The sequence below is a fragment of the Neoarius graeffei genome, chromosome 20, assembly GCF_027579695.1.
Source record: "Neoarius graeffei isolate fNeoGra1 chromosome 20, fNeoGra1.pri, whole genome shotgun sequence".
Lineage (NCBI taxonomy): Eukaryota > Metazoa > Chordata > Actinopteri > Siluriformes > Ariidae > Neoarius > Neoarius graeffei.
The window spans coordinates 60,669,208-60,690,081 of record NC_083588.1 but is presented as its reverse complement, the minus strand read 5'-3'; the positions used below and the strand labels follow the sequence as shown (position 1 = coordinate 60,690,081).

Genomic DNA, 20,874 nt, shown 5'->3' with positions numbered 1-20,874 from the left:
TAATAGGTTATTATATTATACTCCACCCTTTACAAATGTGGGTAAATAATTATTGCTGGTTATTAAGAAAATGAAACAAAAGTGTTTTTTTTTTTTTTTTAAAAGTATTCTTTAAATTGATAAAGAATATGAAAAAGATGCATTTTTGGTCATAAGTTGTTGGGTTTTTTCCCCCAAAAAAACACTGTGGGCTATGACTACTGACTAGTAACTTTCCTGTCAGGGGATTACAGAGAGTGAATTTAACCTTTGAGCTGATAGTTCTCAGTTCACTTCACTGAATCATGCATAACACATCATTATCAGCGACTGCAACATGAAATATGATTCATAGATAATGAATGTAAATGGGGTAGATTATTTAGTCTATCCCCCTCCCCCCAAAAAAAGCCTTTGGAGAACAAACGAAAAGTAGAGGAATGGACTAGGCCCATATTTTCCAATTAAAGAACAAATGACACAAAAAGGGATAGTTTAGTGCAGGGCTTTTCAAAGTGTGGGGCGTGCCTCCCCTAGGGGGCACCAGAGTTCTTCGGGGGGGGCACAACGTGAGGAAAAATAAACCAGAATAAGTTACTATTGCGGACATTTAGCGAACTTCAGGTAGCCTTTACCAGAGACAAAATGGATCGATTTTTAGTACCTAAAGCTACAGTGAGTGAGGAGACAGAGTCTGGGCCAAGCAAAAAAACAGAGCCTCCAGGATGTTGCAATTTTCAACTTCAACGCAAATTCAACCAATCCCCGCGAATTCAGGGCGGTGTTGCAATTATATCCGATCACCGCAACTTTCCCGCAAATTTGACCAATCGTTGGCGTCGTCTTGAGGTGACGTCGACAAACTACTTTCTGCCTTACTTCCGTGTATACGTTCAAGAGAAGCAGAGTCAGTGTTTATATAGGCTTAAATTCTGTTACTGAAAGTGTGTTATGTTTACAGTGAAGGACTGTGTGCACTTTACATTATTTTTTTACTTAATACAAGAAATTAATGGATGCCAACATTTTTGCCAAAATGGTATTTTATTTTCCATTGTTTAGGCAGCTTCAGCATCATACTGTGAGATTCTGTTCAAATTGTTTTTTTTCTTCTATGAAGCCTGAGCCATTTATTTCATTAGTTTATAATTATTGCTTAATTTAGTCTTCAGGAGAGACTGCCTGCACACAGTACTAGTATTAATAGTTTTTTTTCTTACATGAAAGCTGAGGCATTTATATTAGATTTTAAGGTAACTTCATGTTGTGCTGTGAGGTTCTCTGCACTTTAACTTTTGAACCAACAGGTGCATTTGGATAAGTAAAGCCTATTTTTCTGCATTTTTGTAGTCCTGGTAATCTTTTATATTGGTAAAGTTGTTTATAGGACCATTTCTCAGTGTCTGTTTTTTTTTATCAATAGTTTTTCAGTAATAACTTAATATTTAACATATCACTCAATTTTAATCACAAAAAGAGAAAATCGCAACAATTTCTCGCAACTTTCACTTCCTCCCCCAATGTAATCGCAACAAAAACCTAAAAAACACCGCAACTTTCATCACAATTTTTTGGAAACCCCCCGCAACATCAGACATTTTAGCCCGCAACAATCACAAAAAAGGCCCGCGGAATCCTGGGGGGACTGAAAAAAGAAGGAAGTATGACCACGATTATTTAAAGTTTGAATTTTCATGGACTGGATCTGAAGATGCTCCACTGCCACAGTGTGTTGTCTGCCAAGAGGTGCTAGCTAACGATGCTATGAGATGTTTAAAATGTGTAAAACAAGATGTTTTAAAAAGCACAGATGTTTAAAATGTGAAAAAGAAAAAAAGAAAAATGTGTACAACAACCATTTTTTAAAAATACGAATGGAACATTAAGTATAGCAACAACAAAAATTGTGTGTGGGGGGGGGGGGGGGGGGGGCGCTGTTGTTTATTTGCTCTCCGAGGGAGGGCTGACTCTCCCACACTTTGAAAACCCCTGATTTAGTGTATTTTTGTTTGAAGAAAAGTGTTACAGATTTTCTGCTTACTATGTTCGGAGGAAAGAGGAAACACAACTTGTAGCTTGTTAGGCATTATAGACTTCAAACACTCTAACAAGATCTATAAATCTGCCTTTGTGTGTGTGTGTAATAGTGAGTCTCAAACTCCAATGTACAGATATTTCCTATTCTCAATCACTCCCATTATACGGAGTTCATATTACTTTGAAAAGTACTTTTTAAAACAGAGTCTGATCTGATCTACCTTGCTTTTCATGTCACAATCTCTGCGTGCATCACACAGCAGTTCCTCCAGCTCCCTCACTCTGTCCTCCAGCTGAATAAAGGACATCACAATCTTCTCAAGCTTCTTCTCAGCCTCAGTCACAGAATCCTGAAATTCACCATACAAATACTGTTGTCTTTAGGTGATCGCAGCGCTCCTGAACACCAGCATTCAGTCTAAACATCATGTTTATTTGCAGCTCTCTGATTTATCTAAAGGGCCATACAGCCTCCAATATACAATGTATGACACAGAATCCTTGCATTCATCAGACTTCTGCTGTCAAAAACTGCAGTAAATGAGCATTGAGTCTGGATTGCTGTCCTGAGCCTTGTGCTGGAATACAAACTTCATTTCCTCCTCCGTAAGTGTAAAAATGTATTTTCAGAGCACATATGCACATGCGTACATGCGTTTGTGACAAAAACCCTTTTCCTGAATCCGTAGCTCCTTGAAACTAAATAGTGTTTTCAGGTCCTAAAGTGCACAGTTGTGTGAGCACAAACGTCTTTGATAGGAAAGGAGTGTTTTAAAACATATTTGATCAATGATGATGATTTACGAAATATATTTTTTCACATTTGTCTTTTTAACACTTTGTCAAATTGTGCATTTTTATGGAAGCAATCGTATTATTATCTCATAAATTTGTAAAAATTATAATTTAATAATAGCACATCATGCACATGCCTATATGCGTCCTGTACTTAAATAATTAATTTGCCATGTGAACATAAAAATTACTATGCAAGGCTTTGTTATATTCAGCTAAGTATCTGTTAGGACTTGGGACTATCTTGGCCTCTAGAGGCCACTATTATTTCTTTGTCTGGTTATGTTTGTTTTTGACAGCTAGAGGCTGCTATTGTTTCTGTGTTTTGTGTTTGTTTTGACAGCCTTGTTTTCATGTGCCTTTTGCCCCACCTGCTCTTTATTTTCTGCCCCGCCTAGTTTCTTAATTACCCTGTGTATTTATACTTCCTCAGTTTGGTCCCTAGTCATGGAGTCTTTGTGCTGTTCATGGCTAGTAACCTCTGTTCCGTGTACCTTGCCTATGTCCTTGTGTTTTTTTGACATTTTTGCTTTCTTGTGAACTTTTGGACTTTTTACTTTGTCATTTTTTGGATCTTCTGAGCGTTTTTATTTTTGCCTTTTCTTTTCTGATTTTGGACTTTGGACTTTGAACTTTTGGATGTTTTATTTTTCCTGTATATCTTCTGAGCGTTTGGATTTTACTTTTGTTACTTTTTTGCTTTGGAATTTTCTGAACTTCTGGGCGTTGTCAATAAACTGTTTTTTACTCTACTTTCATCTCACTCCTCTGCACTTGAGTCATTCCCCTGGTGGCCTAGTGGGGGTTTGCTGGACTACCACACCAGCGACCCTGGTTCGATTCCCAGCAAAACCCTAACAGAAAGACTCCATCATGACCGACTCAGCAGAGGCTTCGTCAACTGTCTACCCAGCCAACCTTCAGGGAATTACGGCTGCTTTAACGTGCTTCGGAGCTACCGTGGACACTCATGGACGAACACTCGCAAGCCAATGTGAGGCCCTTGCTTGTCACGAGGTACTGCTTCAGCAAATTGGGAAAGCCCTGGCACAGCTGACTCCTCTGCCCCCATCTCCTGTTCCTGCTCCACCATTGGCTCCTTCACCTCGTGAACCCTGCCTTCCTGCACCACAGAGGTATGATGGCAAGCACGGTGAGTGCCGGGAGTTCCTTACCCAGTGCCAACTCACCTTTGAGCTCCAGCCTACCACCTACACTACGGATCGCCGCAAGATTGCATTTGTGATAACCTTGTTAGCTGATAAGGCACGAGCTTGGGCAACAGCCATCTGGCAGAGACAGGGACCTGAGTGTTCTGATTTCAAGCTGTTTACGGAGGAGATGCTTTGTGTTTTCGATCAGGCGGACATCAGTAAAGACGCAGCCAGGAAGCTCATGTCCATCCGGCAGGGAGGAAGCGTTGCAGACTACGCCATCTCGTTCCGGACGCTCGCAGCAGTCAGTGGATGGAATGAGACTGCCTTGGTTTCAGCCTTCCACCATGGTCTGTCTCACCCCATCAAAGACGGTCTGGCCTCTATCGGATGCCCAAGTGACCTCGAAACACTGATCTCACATGCCATTCGTCTTGACAACAGGATTAGAGAGCGCCGCCAAGTCCTGAGCTTCCCCTGCTTCACTGCCTCAACCTGGAATCCATCTACCTCCTCCAGTGACTGTCCGGAGCCCATGCAAGTGGGCCGTACTCGTCTCTCCGCATCTGAGAGGGAGCGCAGAAGGAGGGACAAGTGCTGCATCTACTGTGGCAAGCCTGGCCATTTCCGAGCATCATGTCCCGAGCTCTCGCGAAAAGGACTGCCCTGTCCAGCCGAGGGAGGGTTGTGACGGGGCCTACCCTCTCTCCCAAACTTCCTGGCCAAGTCCCTGTCTCCATCTCCTGGGGTGAGTCCGTCCACTCCTGCCAGGCCTTGTTAGACTCCGGGGTGGCTGGAAACTTTATGGATGTCCACTTCGCCTGAAGAATCAATGCCCCTACGGCACCTCTTGAAGTCCCGCTGTCTGTGTCTGCCCTGGATGGCCAAGCTTTAGGTGGCGGAAGAGTCACCCAAGTTACTTCTCCAGTCTTTCTCCAGTCTCAAGGTCACAAAGAAGAAATATCCCTGCACCATATTCATTCCTCAGAGTTCCCAGTGATTCTAGGCCTTCCTTGGCTTACCCGCCACAACCCTCGCATAGACTGGTTAACAAGCCAGGTTGTGGAATGGGGCCCTGCATGCCATGCCTCTTGTCTGCTCTCTAGCTCTCCTGTGTCTCCTGCCGAGCCTCCTGATCTCACCGAGTTATCTCAAGTTCCCACAGAGTACTGGGATCTGAAAGAAGTTTTCAGCAAGAGTAGGGCCGCCGTTCTTCCTCCGCACCGTGCCTACAACTGTGCCATCGACTTGCTCCCTGGGACTACCCCTCCTCGGGGCAGACTGTTTTCCCTCTCTCAGCCGTTCTGGCTCTTTATTTTCGTTCTGCAAGGCCATGGAGGAATACATCAAGGATGCCCTGGTCTCTGGGTTCATTCGACCCTCCACCTCACCTGCTGGTGCCGGCTTCTTCTTTGTCAGCAAGAAGGATGGGGGGCTCCGACCGTGTATTGACTACAGGGGCCTGAACAAGATCACTGTGCGCAACCGCTATCCCCTTCCGCTGATGTCCACAGTGTTCGACCTGCTCCAAGGCGCCACTGTCTTCACCAAGTTGGACTTACGGAACGCATACCACCTCATCCGTATCCGACAGGGAGACGAGTGGAAGACTGCCTTTAACACTCCGTCAGGGCACTATGAGTACCAAGTGATGCCCTTCGGACTCACCAATGCATCAGCAGTTTTTCAGGCCCTTATCAACGACGTCTTGAGGGATATGATCAACCAGTACGTTTTCGTCTACCTCTACGACATTCTGATATTTTCCAAGACCTTGCAGGAGCACCACCACCATGTCCGCCAGGTTCTCCAGAGGCTGCTACAGAACAATCTGTTTGCTAAGGCCCAGAAATGCGAGTTTCATGTCCCCGAGGTCTCCGGACGGGACAACTCCAGATGGATCCAGCCAAGACCCTAGCCATCCGGGACTGGCCCACTCCCAAGTCCGTTAAAGAGGTTCAGCGGTTCTTAGGATTTGCTAACTTCTACCGCAAGTTTGTCAGGAACTTCAGTTCTGTAGCAGTGCCCATATCGTACCTCACCAAAAAGACAGGTGGATCTTATGTCTGGTCTCCTCAGGCGGAAAAGGCGTTCAAAGACCTCAAGCACGGCTTCTGCATGGCACCCATTCTGGTCCTCCTGGACACTTCGCAACCCTTCATCGTCGAGGTGGACGCCTCGGACAGCGGTGTCGGCGTGGTCCTATCTCAACGCTCGGATGGAAGGTTGCACCCTTGCGCATACTTCTCCCACCGCCTGAGTCCTGCAGAGTCCCGGTATGATGTGGGGGATCGAGAACTGCTAGCAGTTAAACTGGCCCTTGAGGAGTGGAGGCACTGGCTGGAGGGAGCGCAACATCCATTTCTGGTTTGGACGGACCACAAGAACCTGGAGTACCTCCAGCAAGCCAAGAGACAATCCACAACAGGCTAGGTGGGCCTTGTTTTTCAGTCGGTTCAACTTCACCCTATCGTACCGCCCCGGCTCTAAGAACACCAAACCTGACGCTCTTTCCAGGCTGTTCTCTCCCACCAACAGGGAGAGTGAAGTTGGGCCTATTATCCCTGTGTCCCGGATTGTGGCCCCTGTCAGCTGGGGTGTTGAGGAGGCTGTCCGACAAGCTCAACACCAGGACCCCAGTCCTGGGACAGGGCCACCGGGCCTCTTGTACATCCCACGTCAAGCCCGGGCCAAGGTTCTCCAGTGGGGTCACTCGTCCCCTCTCACCGCCCACCCAGGAGCTCGAAGGACCCTGGACTTCTTGAAAAGACGCTTCTAGTGGCCGAGCATGGAGAAGGAAGTGAGGTCATTCGTCCTGTCCATGTGTGCACCAGAACCAGAACATTCGTCCTGTCCATGTGTGCACCAGAACCAAGAACCCACGACAGCATCCCCAGGGACTCCTGCATCCTCTGCCTATTCCCCGGCGTCCCTGGTCCCATGTGGTGGTCGACTTCATCACGGGCCTTCCAGACTCTCAAGGTAACACTGTCATTTTGGTCATAGTCGACAGATTCTCTAAGGCCTGCCGCTTCATACCGCTGTGCAAGCTCCCTTCTGCCCTTGAAACAGCCAAACTAATATTTACTCATGTCTTCCGAATCTTTGGGCTCCCACAGGACATCATCTCAGACCGGGGGCCCCAGTTCTCCTCCCGAGTGTGGCGGGGGTTCTGCAAGCTCATCGGGGCCACTGCCAGCCTCTCCTCTGGGTTCCACCCCCCAGTCCAATGGCCAGACTGAGAGGCTCAACCAGGACCTAGAAACCACCCTGCGAGGTCTGGTGATGGATAACCCGACATCATGGAGCCTTGTGCTGGAATACAAACTTCATTTCCTCCTCCGTAAGTGTAAAAATGTATTTTCAGAGCACATATACACATGCGTACATGCGTTTGTGACAAAAACCCTTTTCCTGAATCCGTAGCGCCTTGAAACTAAATAGTGTTTTCAGGTCCTAAAGTGCACAGTTGTGTGAGCACAAACGTCTTTGATAGGAAAGGAGTGTTTTAAAACATATTTGATCAATGATGATGATTTACGAAATATATTTTTTCACATTTGCCTTTTTAACACTTTGTCAAATTGTGCATTTTTATGGAAGCAATCGTATTATTATCTCATAAATTTGTAAAAATTATAATTTAATAATAGCACATCATGCACATGCCTATATGCTTCCTGTACTTAAATAATTAATTTGCCATGTGAACATAAAAATTACTATGCAAGGCTTTGTTATATTCAGCTAAGTATCTGTTAGGACTTGGGACTATCTTGGCCTCTAGAGGCCACTATTATTTCTTTGTCTGGTTATGTTTGTTTTTGACAGCTAGAGGCCGCTATTGTTTCTGTTTTGTGTTTGTTTTGACAGCCTTGTTTTCATGTGCCTTTTGCCCCACCTGTTCTTTATTTTCTGCCCCGCCTAGTTTCTTAATTACCCTGTGTATTTATACTTCCTCAGTTTGGTCCCTAGTCACGGAGTCTTTGTGCTGTTCATGGCTAGTAACCTCTGTTCCGTGTACCTTGCCTATGTCCTTGTGTTTTTTGACATTTTTGCTTTCTTGTGAACTTTTGGACTTTTTACTTTGTCATTTTTTGGATCTTCTGAGCGTTTGGATTTTTGGCTTTTCTTTTCTGATTTTGGACTTTGAACTTTTGGATGTATTATTTTTCCCGTATATCTTCTGAGCGTTTGGATTTTACTTTTGTAACTTTTTTGCTTTGGAATTTTCTGAACTTCTGGGCATTGTCAATAAACTGTTTTTTACTCTACTTTCATCTCACTCCTCTGCACTTGAGTCATTCCCCTGGTGGCCCAGTGGGGGTTTGCTGGACTACCACACCAGCAACCCTGGTTTGATTCCCAGCAAAACCCTAACAGTATCTATATTCTTGAAGGAGTGTCCTTGGAGGAGTGTGAGTAGCCTTGGTGGTAATATGGAAATCCTGGGCTGTCCAGACAACAAGAATTCCCCTCTTTTGTCTTGGCAGCAGGATCCAATGGAGAGGCAGAACCAATACAATTGGTGCTGGTTTAACCGCAGGAGTTGCCAGGAGGTAGTGACATACAAATACCAAGTGTCTCAGGGGCGCCACTCCCGATTTTCTGTAGGGGTTTACTCCCGGAACCTTTGACTCAACAGAGACATCCCGCAAGGCATTGGTATGCCAGAACTGAAGCCGAGTTGACTAAAAGGACCGCCAGTTGCCAGAACTACTGTCAGGATGACTGAGCAGAACCGCTGAGGGGTGAAGTGACCCAAGCCATCTACAGTTAGGTCCATATATATTTGGACACTGACACAAATTTTGTTTTTTTACCTGTTTACTGAAACATATTCAAGTTATAGTTGTATAATGGACATGGACATAAAGTCCAGACTTTCAGCTTTCATTTGAGGGTATCCACATTAAAATTGGATGAAGGGTTTAGGAGTTTCAGCTCCTTAACATGTGCCACCCTGTTTTTAAAGGGACCAAAAGTAATTGGACAATTGACTCAAAGGCTATTTCATGGGCAGGTGTGGGCAATTCCTTCATTATGTCATTCTCAATTAAGCAGATAAAAGGCCTGGAGTTGATTTGAGGTGTGGTGCTTGCATTTGGAAGATTTTGCTGTGAAGAAAACATGCGATCAAAGGAGCTCTCCATGCAGGTGAAACAAGCCATCCTTAAGCTGCGAAAACAGAAAAAACCCATCTGAGAAATTGCTACAATATTAGGAGTGGCAAAATCTACAGTTTGGTACATCCTGAGAAAGAAAGAAAGAAAGAAAGAAAGAAAGTACTGGTGAACTCATCAATGCAAAAAGACCTGGACACTCACAGAAGACAACAGTGGTGGATGATCGCAGAATAATTTCCATGGTGAAGAGAAACCCCTTCACAACAGCCAACCAAGTGAACAACACTCTCCAGGAGGTAGGCGTATCAATATCCAAATCTACCATAAAGAGAAGACTGCATGAAAGTAAATACAGAGGGTTCATTGCATGGTACAAGCCACTCATAAGCCTCAAGAATAAAAAGGCTAGATTGGACTTTGCTAAAAAACATCTAAAAAGCCAGCACAGTTCTGAAAGAATATTCTTTGGACAGATGAAACCCAGATCAACCTCTACCAGAATGATGGAAAGAAAAAAGTATGGTGAAGGCGTAGTACAGCTCATGATCCAAAGCATACCACATTATCTGTAAAACACGGCGGAGGCAGTGTGATGGCTTGGGCATGCATGGCTGCCAGTGGCACTGGGTCACTAGTGTTTATCGATGATGTGACACAGGACAGAAGCAGCCGGATGAATTCTGAGGTATTCAGAGACATACTGTGTGCTCAAATCCAGCCAAACTGATTGGTCGGCATTTCATAATACAGATGGACAATGACCCAAAACATAAAGCCAAAGCAACCCAGGAGTTTATTAAAGCAAAGAAGTGGAATATTCTTGAATGGCCAACTCAGTCACCTGATCTCAACCCAATTGAGCATGCATTTCACTTGTTAAAGACCAAACTTCAGACAGAAAGGCCCACAAACAGACAGCAACTGAAAACCGCTGCAGTAAAGGCCTGGCAGAGCATTAAAAAGGAGGAAACGCAGCATCTGGTGATGTCCATGAGTTCAAGACTTCAGGCAGTCATTGCCAACAAAGGGTTTTCAACCAAGTATTAGAAATGAACATTTTATTTACAATTATTTAATTTGTCCAATTACTTTTGAGCCACTGAAATGAAGGGATTGTGTTTAAAAAAATGCTTTAGTTCCTCACATTTTTATGCAATCATTTTGTTCAACCCACTGAATTAAAGCTGAAAGTCCGAACTTCAAATGCATCTGAATTGTTTTGTTCAAAATTCATTGTGGTAATGTACAGAACCAAAATTAGAAAAATGTTGCCTCTGTCCAAATATTTATGGACCTAACTGTATTTAAAAATGCAGTACAATTTGTGTAAGGTTTTATTCCTTTGTAAGGATAAATAATTGTAAGTATTTATTCTTGACCAAGAAGGCAGTAATTTATTTTGTGACAAAATTGTAAGGATTTATTCTGTTCAGACCTTCTGTCTCAGCTAGACATTGTTTAAAAATTCCATTCTGTCTGAACATTGCTATCATATCATCAGAACATTCTGCTTATTTTGATATGAAATGTGTATTATTGATCAGAAATGTGTCTGAACAGTGCCAAGTTTTATAGATTTATATTAGCCTTATTGCTGCACAAAGTGTTAAGACTTTATGATTTTAATATTTTAGAGCTTTTTAAGATCCTTTATTATTTTAATAACTATATAATACTACAAGTGGTTAGCGCTGTCGCCTCACAGCAAGAAGGTCCTGGGTTCGAGCCCCGGGGCCGGCGAGGGCCTTTCTGTGTGGAGTTTGCATGTTCTCCCCGTGTCCGCGTGGGTTTCCTCCGGGTGCTCCGGTTTCCCCCACAGTCCAAAGACATGCAGGTTAGGTTAACTGGTGACTCTAAATTGAGCGTAGGTGTGAATGTGAGTGTGAATGGTTGTCTGTGTCTATGTGTCAGCCCTGTGATGACCTGGCGACTTGTCCAGGGTGTACCCCGCCTTTCGCCCGTAGTCAGCTGGGATAGGCTCCAGCTTGCCTGCGACCCTGTAGAAGGATAAAGCGGCTAGAGATAATGAGATGAGATGAGATATAATACTACAACAGTGATTTTAAACTATTCCTGTGTAACCTGACCTTCCTCCAGTGGAGAAGACATACACTTCTTTGCTAGACTAGACATAAACATGGTGTCTTGTTTAAAATTGTTGTAAAAACATCTCGCACGCTTTGACGTGCGTAAATGCTGAAATTGCTGAATCGCTGATATGAAATATTATTTTGCTTATGATTGAAGGTTTCATTCACACACACATTAATGGAATTAAGGAATTCCAGTGGAATTAAGATGCGATTTGCTGACTTAGCACAAGATATCCACACATTCACATATGCACACACATAACACACACACACATTCACACACACACACACACACACACACACACACACACACACACACACACACACACACACACACACACACACATTCTACACACACACACCCTTCTCATCACACACATACAGACACAACACATAAACAAAGAAGATAAACAGCTCTTGGGATATTATAAAAGATTGTGTGAAATATTTTATCTTTGGCGAGAAAACTGTGAATAAACAGCAGTGAAACCGATCTCTGGTTCTCTGTTTTTTTTTTCGCGGTGTTTTCGCTCCAGATTTCTGTAGGTGGCACGAGGGCATTAGTCTCGAGAAGAAGCCGTTCCAGCTGGGGGAACCCTAACAATGTGCCATTACTGTAAAGAAACATTACATGCTGTAAATATTAACATGCAGTTCTGCTGTTATTAAGAGACTGTAAATGTACACTGTAAGATTAAAGCTAGACTGCCTTTCAGATTTTTCAAGTGTAGGTCATAAAAAGAATTTTCCCCGACACCCAATTATTTTTGTTTAGTGGACTCAAAACTACTGAATTCGAATCACAGACTTCCAATTTTATTACTTTTTCCCCCTAAAAGAACAATTAATGAATTTATCTCCACGTGGCCCTAAATTCTCCGCTATTTTTTCCTGCTTCACCATGACCCAATTCAAGATACTACGTCATGCATCACGTGGTGCGCTTTCCCCGTTCACGCAAGGCATTGTGGGATACAAATTTGAAACAGGAGAGAAAAATGGAGGACAAAATGAGTGTGCGAATGAAACGTGAAAGACCGACTACAGTAACAGAAAGAAAGCAAGAAAAAAAGACATTATGTTCTATACGAAGGAAAGGAAACGCAGGACCAAACTAATAAATATTGGCGCTCAGCGAGCACCTCGGTGTGATCAGCTGTTCGTTTAGCGACAGAATGATGGAACTGTCAGTGCACGCTCAAAGGGAAACCTGCGCATGCGCACACACACGGACTTCCTCTGTCTGCTTGACTGATTGAAGCGAGCGATTTCATGCACATTATTTGCTTTAATCCCCTCAAATTAAATAACTTCCCAGCCACAGAATGACCTGTTTTTTTAAAGATATTACAAAAATAAACATATATCACAATGACCAAATTTTAGAGGGAACTAAATTTCACTGATTTTATGAAATCGAAAGGCTGTCTACTTTTAAAGTCAGGAGCAGGACAAACATACTGTGACCTGGTCTTGAAGAACCTCCTTGAGTTGGACCAGAGCCGGTTCTGTGGCCTGGTCACACACTGGGTCTGAATGGAAAAAAAAAATCCATCACTCATCATATATTAACTTATTTATGTTTTGAATTCCAGAAAACAGTATTTTCCACGGTGGCATGGTGGTGTAGCGGTTAGCGCTGTCGCCTCACAGCAAGAAGGTCCGGGTTCAAGCCCTGTGGCCGGCGAGGGCCTTTCTGTGTGGAGTTTGCATGTTCTCCCCGTGTCCGCGTGGGTTTCCTCTGGGTGCTCCGGTTTCCCCCACAGTCCAAAGACATGCAGGTTAGGTTAACTGGTGACTCTAAATTGACAGTAGGTGTGAATGTGAGTGTGAATGGTTGTCTGTGTCTATGTGTCAGCCCTGTGATGACCTGGCGACTTGTCCAGGGTGTACCCCGCCTTTTGCCCGTAGTCAGCTGGGATAGGCTCCAGCTTGCCTGCGACCCTGTAGAACAGGATAAAGCGGCTAGAGATAATGAGATGAGTATTTTCCACTTTTGACGCCAACATTTCCGCCAGCATATCATCTTGGAAATTTGTGAAGGCAAAACAAAAACTGTTGTGAATATTTTCCGTAAAATGTATTGGCAAATAATCCCATGTTATTTTTTTTAGAAATAGCTAACGAATGGGGGCAGCATGGTGGTGTAGTGGTTAGCACGGTCGCCTCACAGCGAGAAGGTTCTGGATTTGAGCCCAGCCTTTCTGTGTGGAGTTTGCATGTTCTCCCCGTGTCTGTGTGGGTTTCCTCCGGGTGCTCCAGTTTCGCCTGCAGTTCAAAGGCATGCGGTTAGGTTAATATGGGACGGCCTTGGGCTGAGGTGCCCTTGAGCGAGGCACCTAACTCCCGATTGCTCCCTGGGCACTGTTAGCATGGCTGCCCACTGCTCTGGGTACTGTATGTGTGTGTGTGCTCATTGCTCACGTGTGTGCGCATGTGTGTGTTCACTGCTTCAGATGGGTTAAATGCAGAAGGGAATTTCACAAGCGTGTGATGAATCAAGTTGTTCTTCTTGTTCTTCTTAACAGTGTGCTGTGATTGGAAACATGTGTTACTTCCACAATTGTTCGCATTCGTGAGGGCACACTTTATTTCTGTGGCAGAATGTATGTCAAGGCTGCTTTTATGTAGCCTGGGCCCTCCCATCCTAAGCGTGACGCAACATGAGGGCCCAGAGCTTTGAAGTCACGTTAGCCAGGCTAGCTTTTATGAGTACAGCAAATATAAATTTGGGCATGGCGTTGGTATTTGAGGGCAGAACGTAAGTTCTAGAGGGCAGGACGTGGCATCCTTAATAAACTGGACTACAACACCGCACTCTATGTACATTGGCTGTCTCATGTGTAGAGTTTTTTGTATATTGTGTCTTGTCTGTAAATAACTTGCACAGTGTCTGTATATTGTGTACTGTGTATATTGTCAATATTGTAGATTACATATTTATTATATAGACATGAGTGTTTTACTGGGAAATGCGCCACTTGTATTTTTCATACGAACTATATCTGGGATGATGAGTAACATATTTTCAAATATCTTCACTCATAAGGATATCAATGATGTCAGTTCCGATGTTTTCCCGCTGACTGGATGTGCGATGTCAAAATGGTGAACCGGTTCAAAGTTAAAATTATTTTGATTAACTTGCGGGTTTTTTTTTTCTTGTGTGGATGTCTCATCTCATCTCATTATCTGTAGCCGCTTTATCCTGTTCTACAGGGTTGCAGGCAAGCTGGAGCCTATCCCAGCTGACTACGGGAGAAAGGCGGGGTACACCCTGGACAAGTCGCCAGGTCATCACAGGGCTGACACATAGACACAGACAACCATTCACACTCACATTCACACCTACGCTCAATTTAGAGTCACCAGTTAACCTAACCTGCATGTCTTTGGACTGTGGGGGAAACCGGAGCACCCGGAGGAAACCCACACAGACAGAACATGCAAACTCTGCACAGAAAGGCCCTCGTCGGCCACGGGGCTCGAACCCGGACCTTCTTGCTGTGAGGTGACAGCGCTAAGCACTACACCACCGTGCCGCCTTGTGTGGATGTGTCCATATAATATAAAGAACATTACACGGTGGCGTGAAGATATGAAGTTTATTTTCTCGTGTTGAAAAATATTCACTGCGCTCACTCGTGAAACATGTTCACCACTCGAAGATAAACTTCATGTCTTCACACCGCCGTGAAATATCCTCTATACAGTTATCTTTACATGTACAGTACATATATACATTTTTCTTCTTTTTCTGTATGGCTATAAAGACACCAACTGCTGGAACCAAATTCCTTGTGTGTGTCAATATAGTTGGCCAATAAACCTGATTCTGATTCTGATTCTTCAACCCTTTGTGGCTGAAGTGAATGTGATCATGTTGCACTGCATAAGAGTGAAGTTGTTGAATATTTTCCCGATAACAATTCCCCAAACTTATGCAAATGAATTTTTTCCAGTGATTTTTTTAAATTTGTTTATTCAATATTAAAATGTTTGTGCAAATAACATAATAATACAGTACATGGATGACACAGGAAATTGCATGTACTTATTTCCATTGTGGTCCATTATAAAAAAAAATACATGTAACATAGTTCAATAGCACCAATAAAAAAAAATAGTTATCAATAGGTAAGTAGAGAGAAATATATAAAAAGTGGAAAATTACATGAATAAAATACAAAATGACTAGATTCTTGTGTAAGACTTTCAAATAAAGACTTTTTGACTACAAGTTTGAACTGAGATTTACTTCAAGCACTTTTGACATTTGATGGTAAACCATTCCATAATAAAATACAAGAATAAAAGAATGATGTTTTACCATGAGAGAGAGAGAGAGAGAGAGAGAGAGAGAGAGAGAGAGATTTCACTCATCAGTGAAGCTTCTGAGCTCCAGGACTGAACAAATCTACTCAATAATGACTTTTTGAAGGACAGGAGTGAACTTATCACCGCATGGTTACAGCAGGACTGAGAGATGGTTGTACCTTCGAGTGCAGGTGGGCCCTCGGGGTCCGCTGTTTTCTCTCCATCACTTGGTTTCATATAACAGTAAAGGGTGGATGCGGCGGCTGCAGTTCCGGCGGTGTACAGCAGGGGGCGCAGTGGAAGACCCGCGACACGAGCACAAGCTGCAATCATTAATCCACCCATCCATTTCCAAGACTGTAAATCCATTAACCCTAAAAACAGCGCCATCTAGTGTCTCCTCTGATCAACAGTAACTTAAATAAGCACCTTAAAGTTCGGCGAGTTTCTGGAAGCTCCGCCTTCTTTTTTTTTTTCTCCACTCGATGACGTCACAGCACGCTGCGCTCACTGATCTCTCCGTGAAACATCTGGAGAGCTGATTGTCCAATCAGCGCTGTAGAGACGAGTGAAGCCATCTGGCCGCCATATTGCCACGCACATGGCGTTCAATTGGTTTATTTGTTCAAATGTCGGATCCGATCAAATTTGCCCCAAGAAAAGTATTTCCTGGAGTTTGCATGTTCTCCCCGTGGCCGCGTGGGTTTCCTCCGGGTGCTCCGGTTTCCTCCACAGTCCAAAGACATGCAGGTTAGGTTAACTGGTGACTCTAAATTGAGCGTAGGTGTGAATGTGAGTGTGAATGGTTGTCTGTGTCTATGTGTCAGCCCTGTGATGACCTGGCGACTTGTCCAGGGTGTACCCCGCCTTTCGCCCGTAGTCAGCTGGGATAGGCTCCAGCTTGCCTGCGACCCTGTAGAACAGGATAAAGCGGCTACAGATAATGGATGGATGGAAGTATTTCCTGACTTTTCATTCCCTCCTCTTATTTTCTCAACCTGACCCACATTCCTTACATATCTTTATAGCGCTCCCCTTCTCTGTTATTGTCCTCCTCAGCCCACTCACAACTGCTGTCTGTCCTGGCTCCCTGTTGGTGGAATGACCTTCCCATTGAGGTCAGAACTGCCGACTCCGTAACCACCTTCAAGCGCAGGCTGAAGACTCACCTCTTCAGGCTGCACCCCTGCCCTTCTTCTCCGCCCACTGTGTAACTGCGTTTCAGTCTTGACCAGAGGTGGACAAAGTACCCAACTTCATTACTTAAATCAAAGTACAGATCCCGCTGGTCAAATGTTACTCTGATACAATTGAAAGTTCTCCAGTCAAATGTTTACTTAAGTTGAAGTACTTGCTTTTAAAAATACTTAAGTATTACAAGTAGGGGAGAGTGGGGAGGAGTGAGCCGCTTTTTTTATTTTTGGACCCCTAGCCAAAATAAAAGGGCTGAAGTTAAAATGATCCTATGCAAATGAAAGGTATTCAGAGTAGTTGCAACACGAACCAAGTTGTACAACTAATCGTGCAACCATCAGTTCTACAGATGGGAGAAAAAGCCTGTTAATTTTATGGCTCACTCCTCCCGATCTAAGGGAGGTGTGAACCACCCCATGGGGAGGACTGGACCACTGGCTTGAAATCATGAGCAAATGACATTTGTCATGAAATACAAACTTTTATTTGAACTGTAACAAATGAAACGTATTAAAAAAAAACAAATCAGACTGTAAAACTTGTAAAACAGTAAAGATATCAAAAAAATCTAAAATCTTAACAAAAAAAGTCCAGCTATTATAAGTTTTTTTTTGTAGGAACACGTGTTTGCACAGCAGCATTACAGTCTATAAAACATAATTAAACCTGAGGCCTGTCTTTAGCCGAAACACCAAAATAATCTGAAATGAGATACTAGTAATGGGCACGCTTAGCCAAATTACCAACTAACCTGAAATTGGAACTCAAGGCTTCTTAAAGCCTACAACAGAAGTATAGGTACCTCGTATGCCATCCCAGCATACAAAAATGAACGTGTTAAAAGACCACATCAAACATGAACTGGTCTAAAGTACGTTTGATGCCAACGACTGGTTGGTAGGATTATTGGTAATCTGTGGATTATAGCCCCATACCTTAATTACATGTAAAAGTATTAGTACGGTAATGTATCACCATGACACAAGATTAGTTAAGGGAGGAGTGGGCCACTGAAGGGAGGAGTGAGCCTAGGCTCACTCCTCCCATGCACTGTGTGGCTCACTCCTCCCAAAACGACCCGCCATTGCTTCTGATGTCGACCTACATTTGAACGGAAGGATGTGGCCCAGGTTATGTCATCACACAATACCATAGTACATGCCTAATAAACAACAACAACAATGTGATTGTTATCTTGGTTTATTAGACAATAGGATGAAAAAACATGTTAAGTGAAATATTTACTTCCTACCTTGAATTTTAGACTTTTGTTCTCCTATTGTGAGCAGGGTGCCAGGCTTCCATCCACTGTGGGTTGAAGTCAGGGGAATTCCCTGGTGACTTCATATGACAAGTTAACTGGGATAAACCCTGGCTAAATTTAGAAAAATTTTAAGTGGTTCACTTCTCCCCATGGCTCACTCCTCCCCACTCTCCCCTACATTTTCTCTCAACGTGTCGTTGTATTATTGCCACAACGCTTACAAAACCTAATGCCGTTACCAAAGACAGAAATGTGAATTCACAAAATGAACGCATGCTGTGCCATCATGGTGGTTTAACGTTAAGCTAGCTAGTCAGTGAAGCTCCACCTGACATGCTAGCAAACTCTTTTCAAACTCGAAATCATATTGGGTAGCTAACGCTACTAGAAAAGAAAGATTTCTACATTGTTTATTTGGCAAGATTATGCTAAAATATATTTCTGAAAGGACTTCAGATAAGTTAACGTTATTCATGTTAGCGTAACTCTGTTTTTACATGCTAACTAACAGTGTCCAAGTTAACTAGCTATGTGTTAATGTTCATCATGGGCAAGGCTACGGCAACTTGGCGGGAAAATCTATAGAAAGTCATTTGACTAACCAGACTGCATAGCTATTGCAATGTTATCGCTAGCTCTAAAAGCACAGACAACTTTGTTGCAAGCTTTCTCTTACAATCCTGATTCCCAAAAAGTTGGGACAAAGTACAAATTGTAAATTAAAACGGAATGCAATAATTTACAAATCTCAAAAACTGATATTGTATTCACAATAGAACATAGACAACATATCAAATGTCGAAAGTGAGACATTTTGAAATTTCATGCCAAATATTGGCTCATTTGAAATTTCATGACAGCAATACATCTCAAAAAAGTTGGGACAGGGGCAATAAGAGGCTGGAAAAGTTAAAGGTACAAAAAAGGAACAGCTGGAGGACCAAATTGCAACTCATTAGGTCAATTGGCAATAGGTCATTAACATGACTGGGTATAAAAAGAGCATCTTGGAGTGGCAGCGGCTCTCAGAAGTAAAGATGGGAAGAGGATCACCAATCCCCCTAATTCTGCACCGACAAATAGTGGAGCAATATCAGAAAGGAGTTCGACAGTGTAAAATTGCAAAGAGTTTGAACATATCATCATCTACAGTGCATAATATCATCAAAAGATTCAGAGAATCTGGAAGAATCTCTGTGTGTAAGGGTCAAGGTCGGAAAACCATACTGGGTGTGTTAGGGTTTTGCTGGGATTCGAACCTGGTTCGTTGGTGTGATAATCCAGCAAACCCCCACTAGGCCACCAGGGGGATGACTCAAATGCAGAGGCGTGAGGCGGAAGTAGAAAAAGAATCAAAAGGTTTATTTAAACTATATACACTATATACAGGGCAAAACAAAAGACAAAAAAAAACCAAAGAGTATAATCCAAAAGAAAAGCAAAGTGCAAAAATTCAAAAGCTAAGAAGATCAAAAAACACAGTACAAAGGAAACTGGAGATAAACATAACAGCACAAAGACTCCGTGACAAGAGGACTGAACTCAGGGGTATAAATAGACAAACTAATTAAGGACACAGGTGAAGATAATTAGGCAATTAACACAAACACAAAACACAGGAACAGTGGCGGCCTCTAGAGGCCAAAATAAACATGACACGAAAAGGAAATAACAGCGGCCTCTAGAGGCCAAAACAGTCCTAGTCCTAACAGGACCCCCCCCTCTAGGAGCGTCTCCTGACGTTCCCAGGGCGATCCGGATGGGCCGAATGGAAGTCCCGACATAGTTCTTTATCAAGGACATCCCGAGCAGGAACCCAGCAGCGCTCCTCAGGACCATAGCCCTCCCAGTCCACCAGATATTGCAACCCGCCGCGGACCCGGCGGGAGTCAAGCAGGCGATTCACAGTGAACACAGTCTGCCCCTGGAAGATGCGGGGGGGTGGGGGGTTCCTAGGGGCAGGGGCATACGTAGATGTCAGTACGGGCCGTAACAGGGAAACATGGAAAGTGGGGTTGATCCTCAGAGTCCGGGGCAACTGGAGCCGGTAGGAGACAGGGTTCACCCTGCGCACCACCTTGAAGGGGCCAATGTAGCGAGGAGCAAGCTTGCGGTTCTCCACCCGCAGTGGAAGGTCCTTAGTGGACAGCCAAACACGCTGCCCAGGGCGGAAAGCGTGTGCAGGTCTTCTATGGCGGTTGGCCTGAGTCTGGTTGGTTCTGGAGGTCTGTATGAGGGTCTTCCTGACCTTGCTCCAGGTCTTGCGACACCGTCTCACATATTGGTTGACCGAGGGCACCCCCGCGTCCTCCTCCTGGTCCGGGAACAGAGGTGGCTGGAACCCGAATTGGCACTGGAATGGCGACAGCTTGGTGGCCGATGACTGCAGGGTGTTGTGGGCGTACTCCGCCCATGGCAGCCAGGTGCTCCACGATGTCGGGTTATCCATAGCCAGGCCTCGCAGGGTGGTTTCCAGGTCCTGGTTGAGCCTCTCCGTCTGACCATTGGACTGTGGGTGAAACCCAGAGGAGAGGCTGGCAGTGGCTCCGATGACCTTGCAGAACCCGTGCCACACTCGGGAGGAGAACTGGGGTCCTCGGTCTGAGACGATGTCCTGTGGAAGACCAAAGACTCGGAAGACATGATTAAACAAAAGTTTCGCAGTTTCAAGAGCAGAGGGGAGTTTGCACAGTGGTATGAAGCGGCAGGCCTTGGAGAATCTGTCAACTAAGACCAAAATGACCGTGTTACCTTGTGACTCAGGGAGACCCGTGATAAAGTCGACTGCCACGTGGGACCAGGGACGCCGGGGAATGGTCAGAGGATGCAGGAGACCCTGGGGACGCTGTCGTGGGTTCTTGGTTCTGGTGCAAACCTCACAGGACAGGACAAATGACCTTACTTCCTTCTCCATG

At 44.1% G+C, this 20,874-nt stretch overlaps 1 protein-coding gene across 1 annotated transcript in view; it reads right to left on the bottom strand.

Annotated features, from left to right (window-relative positions):
* LOC132869081 (myosin-15-like) overlaps positions 1–20,874 on the bottom strand; it is a 57,386-nt gene that overhangs the window by 6,427 nt on the left and 30,085 nt on the right. Inside the window, exon 21 of the mRNA XM_060902435.1 lies at positions 2,238–2,366. Within this exon, the coding sequence (XP_060758418.1) occupies positions 2,238–2,366 (129 nt within the window). The remainder of the gene's footprint in view (positions 1–2,237; positions 2,367–20,874) is intronic.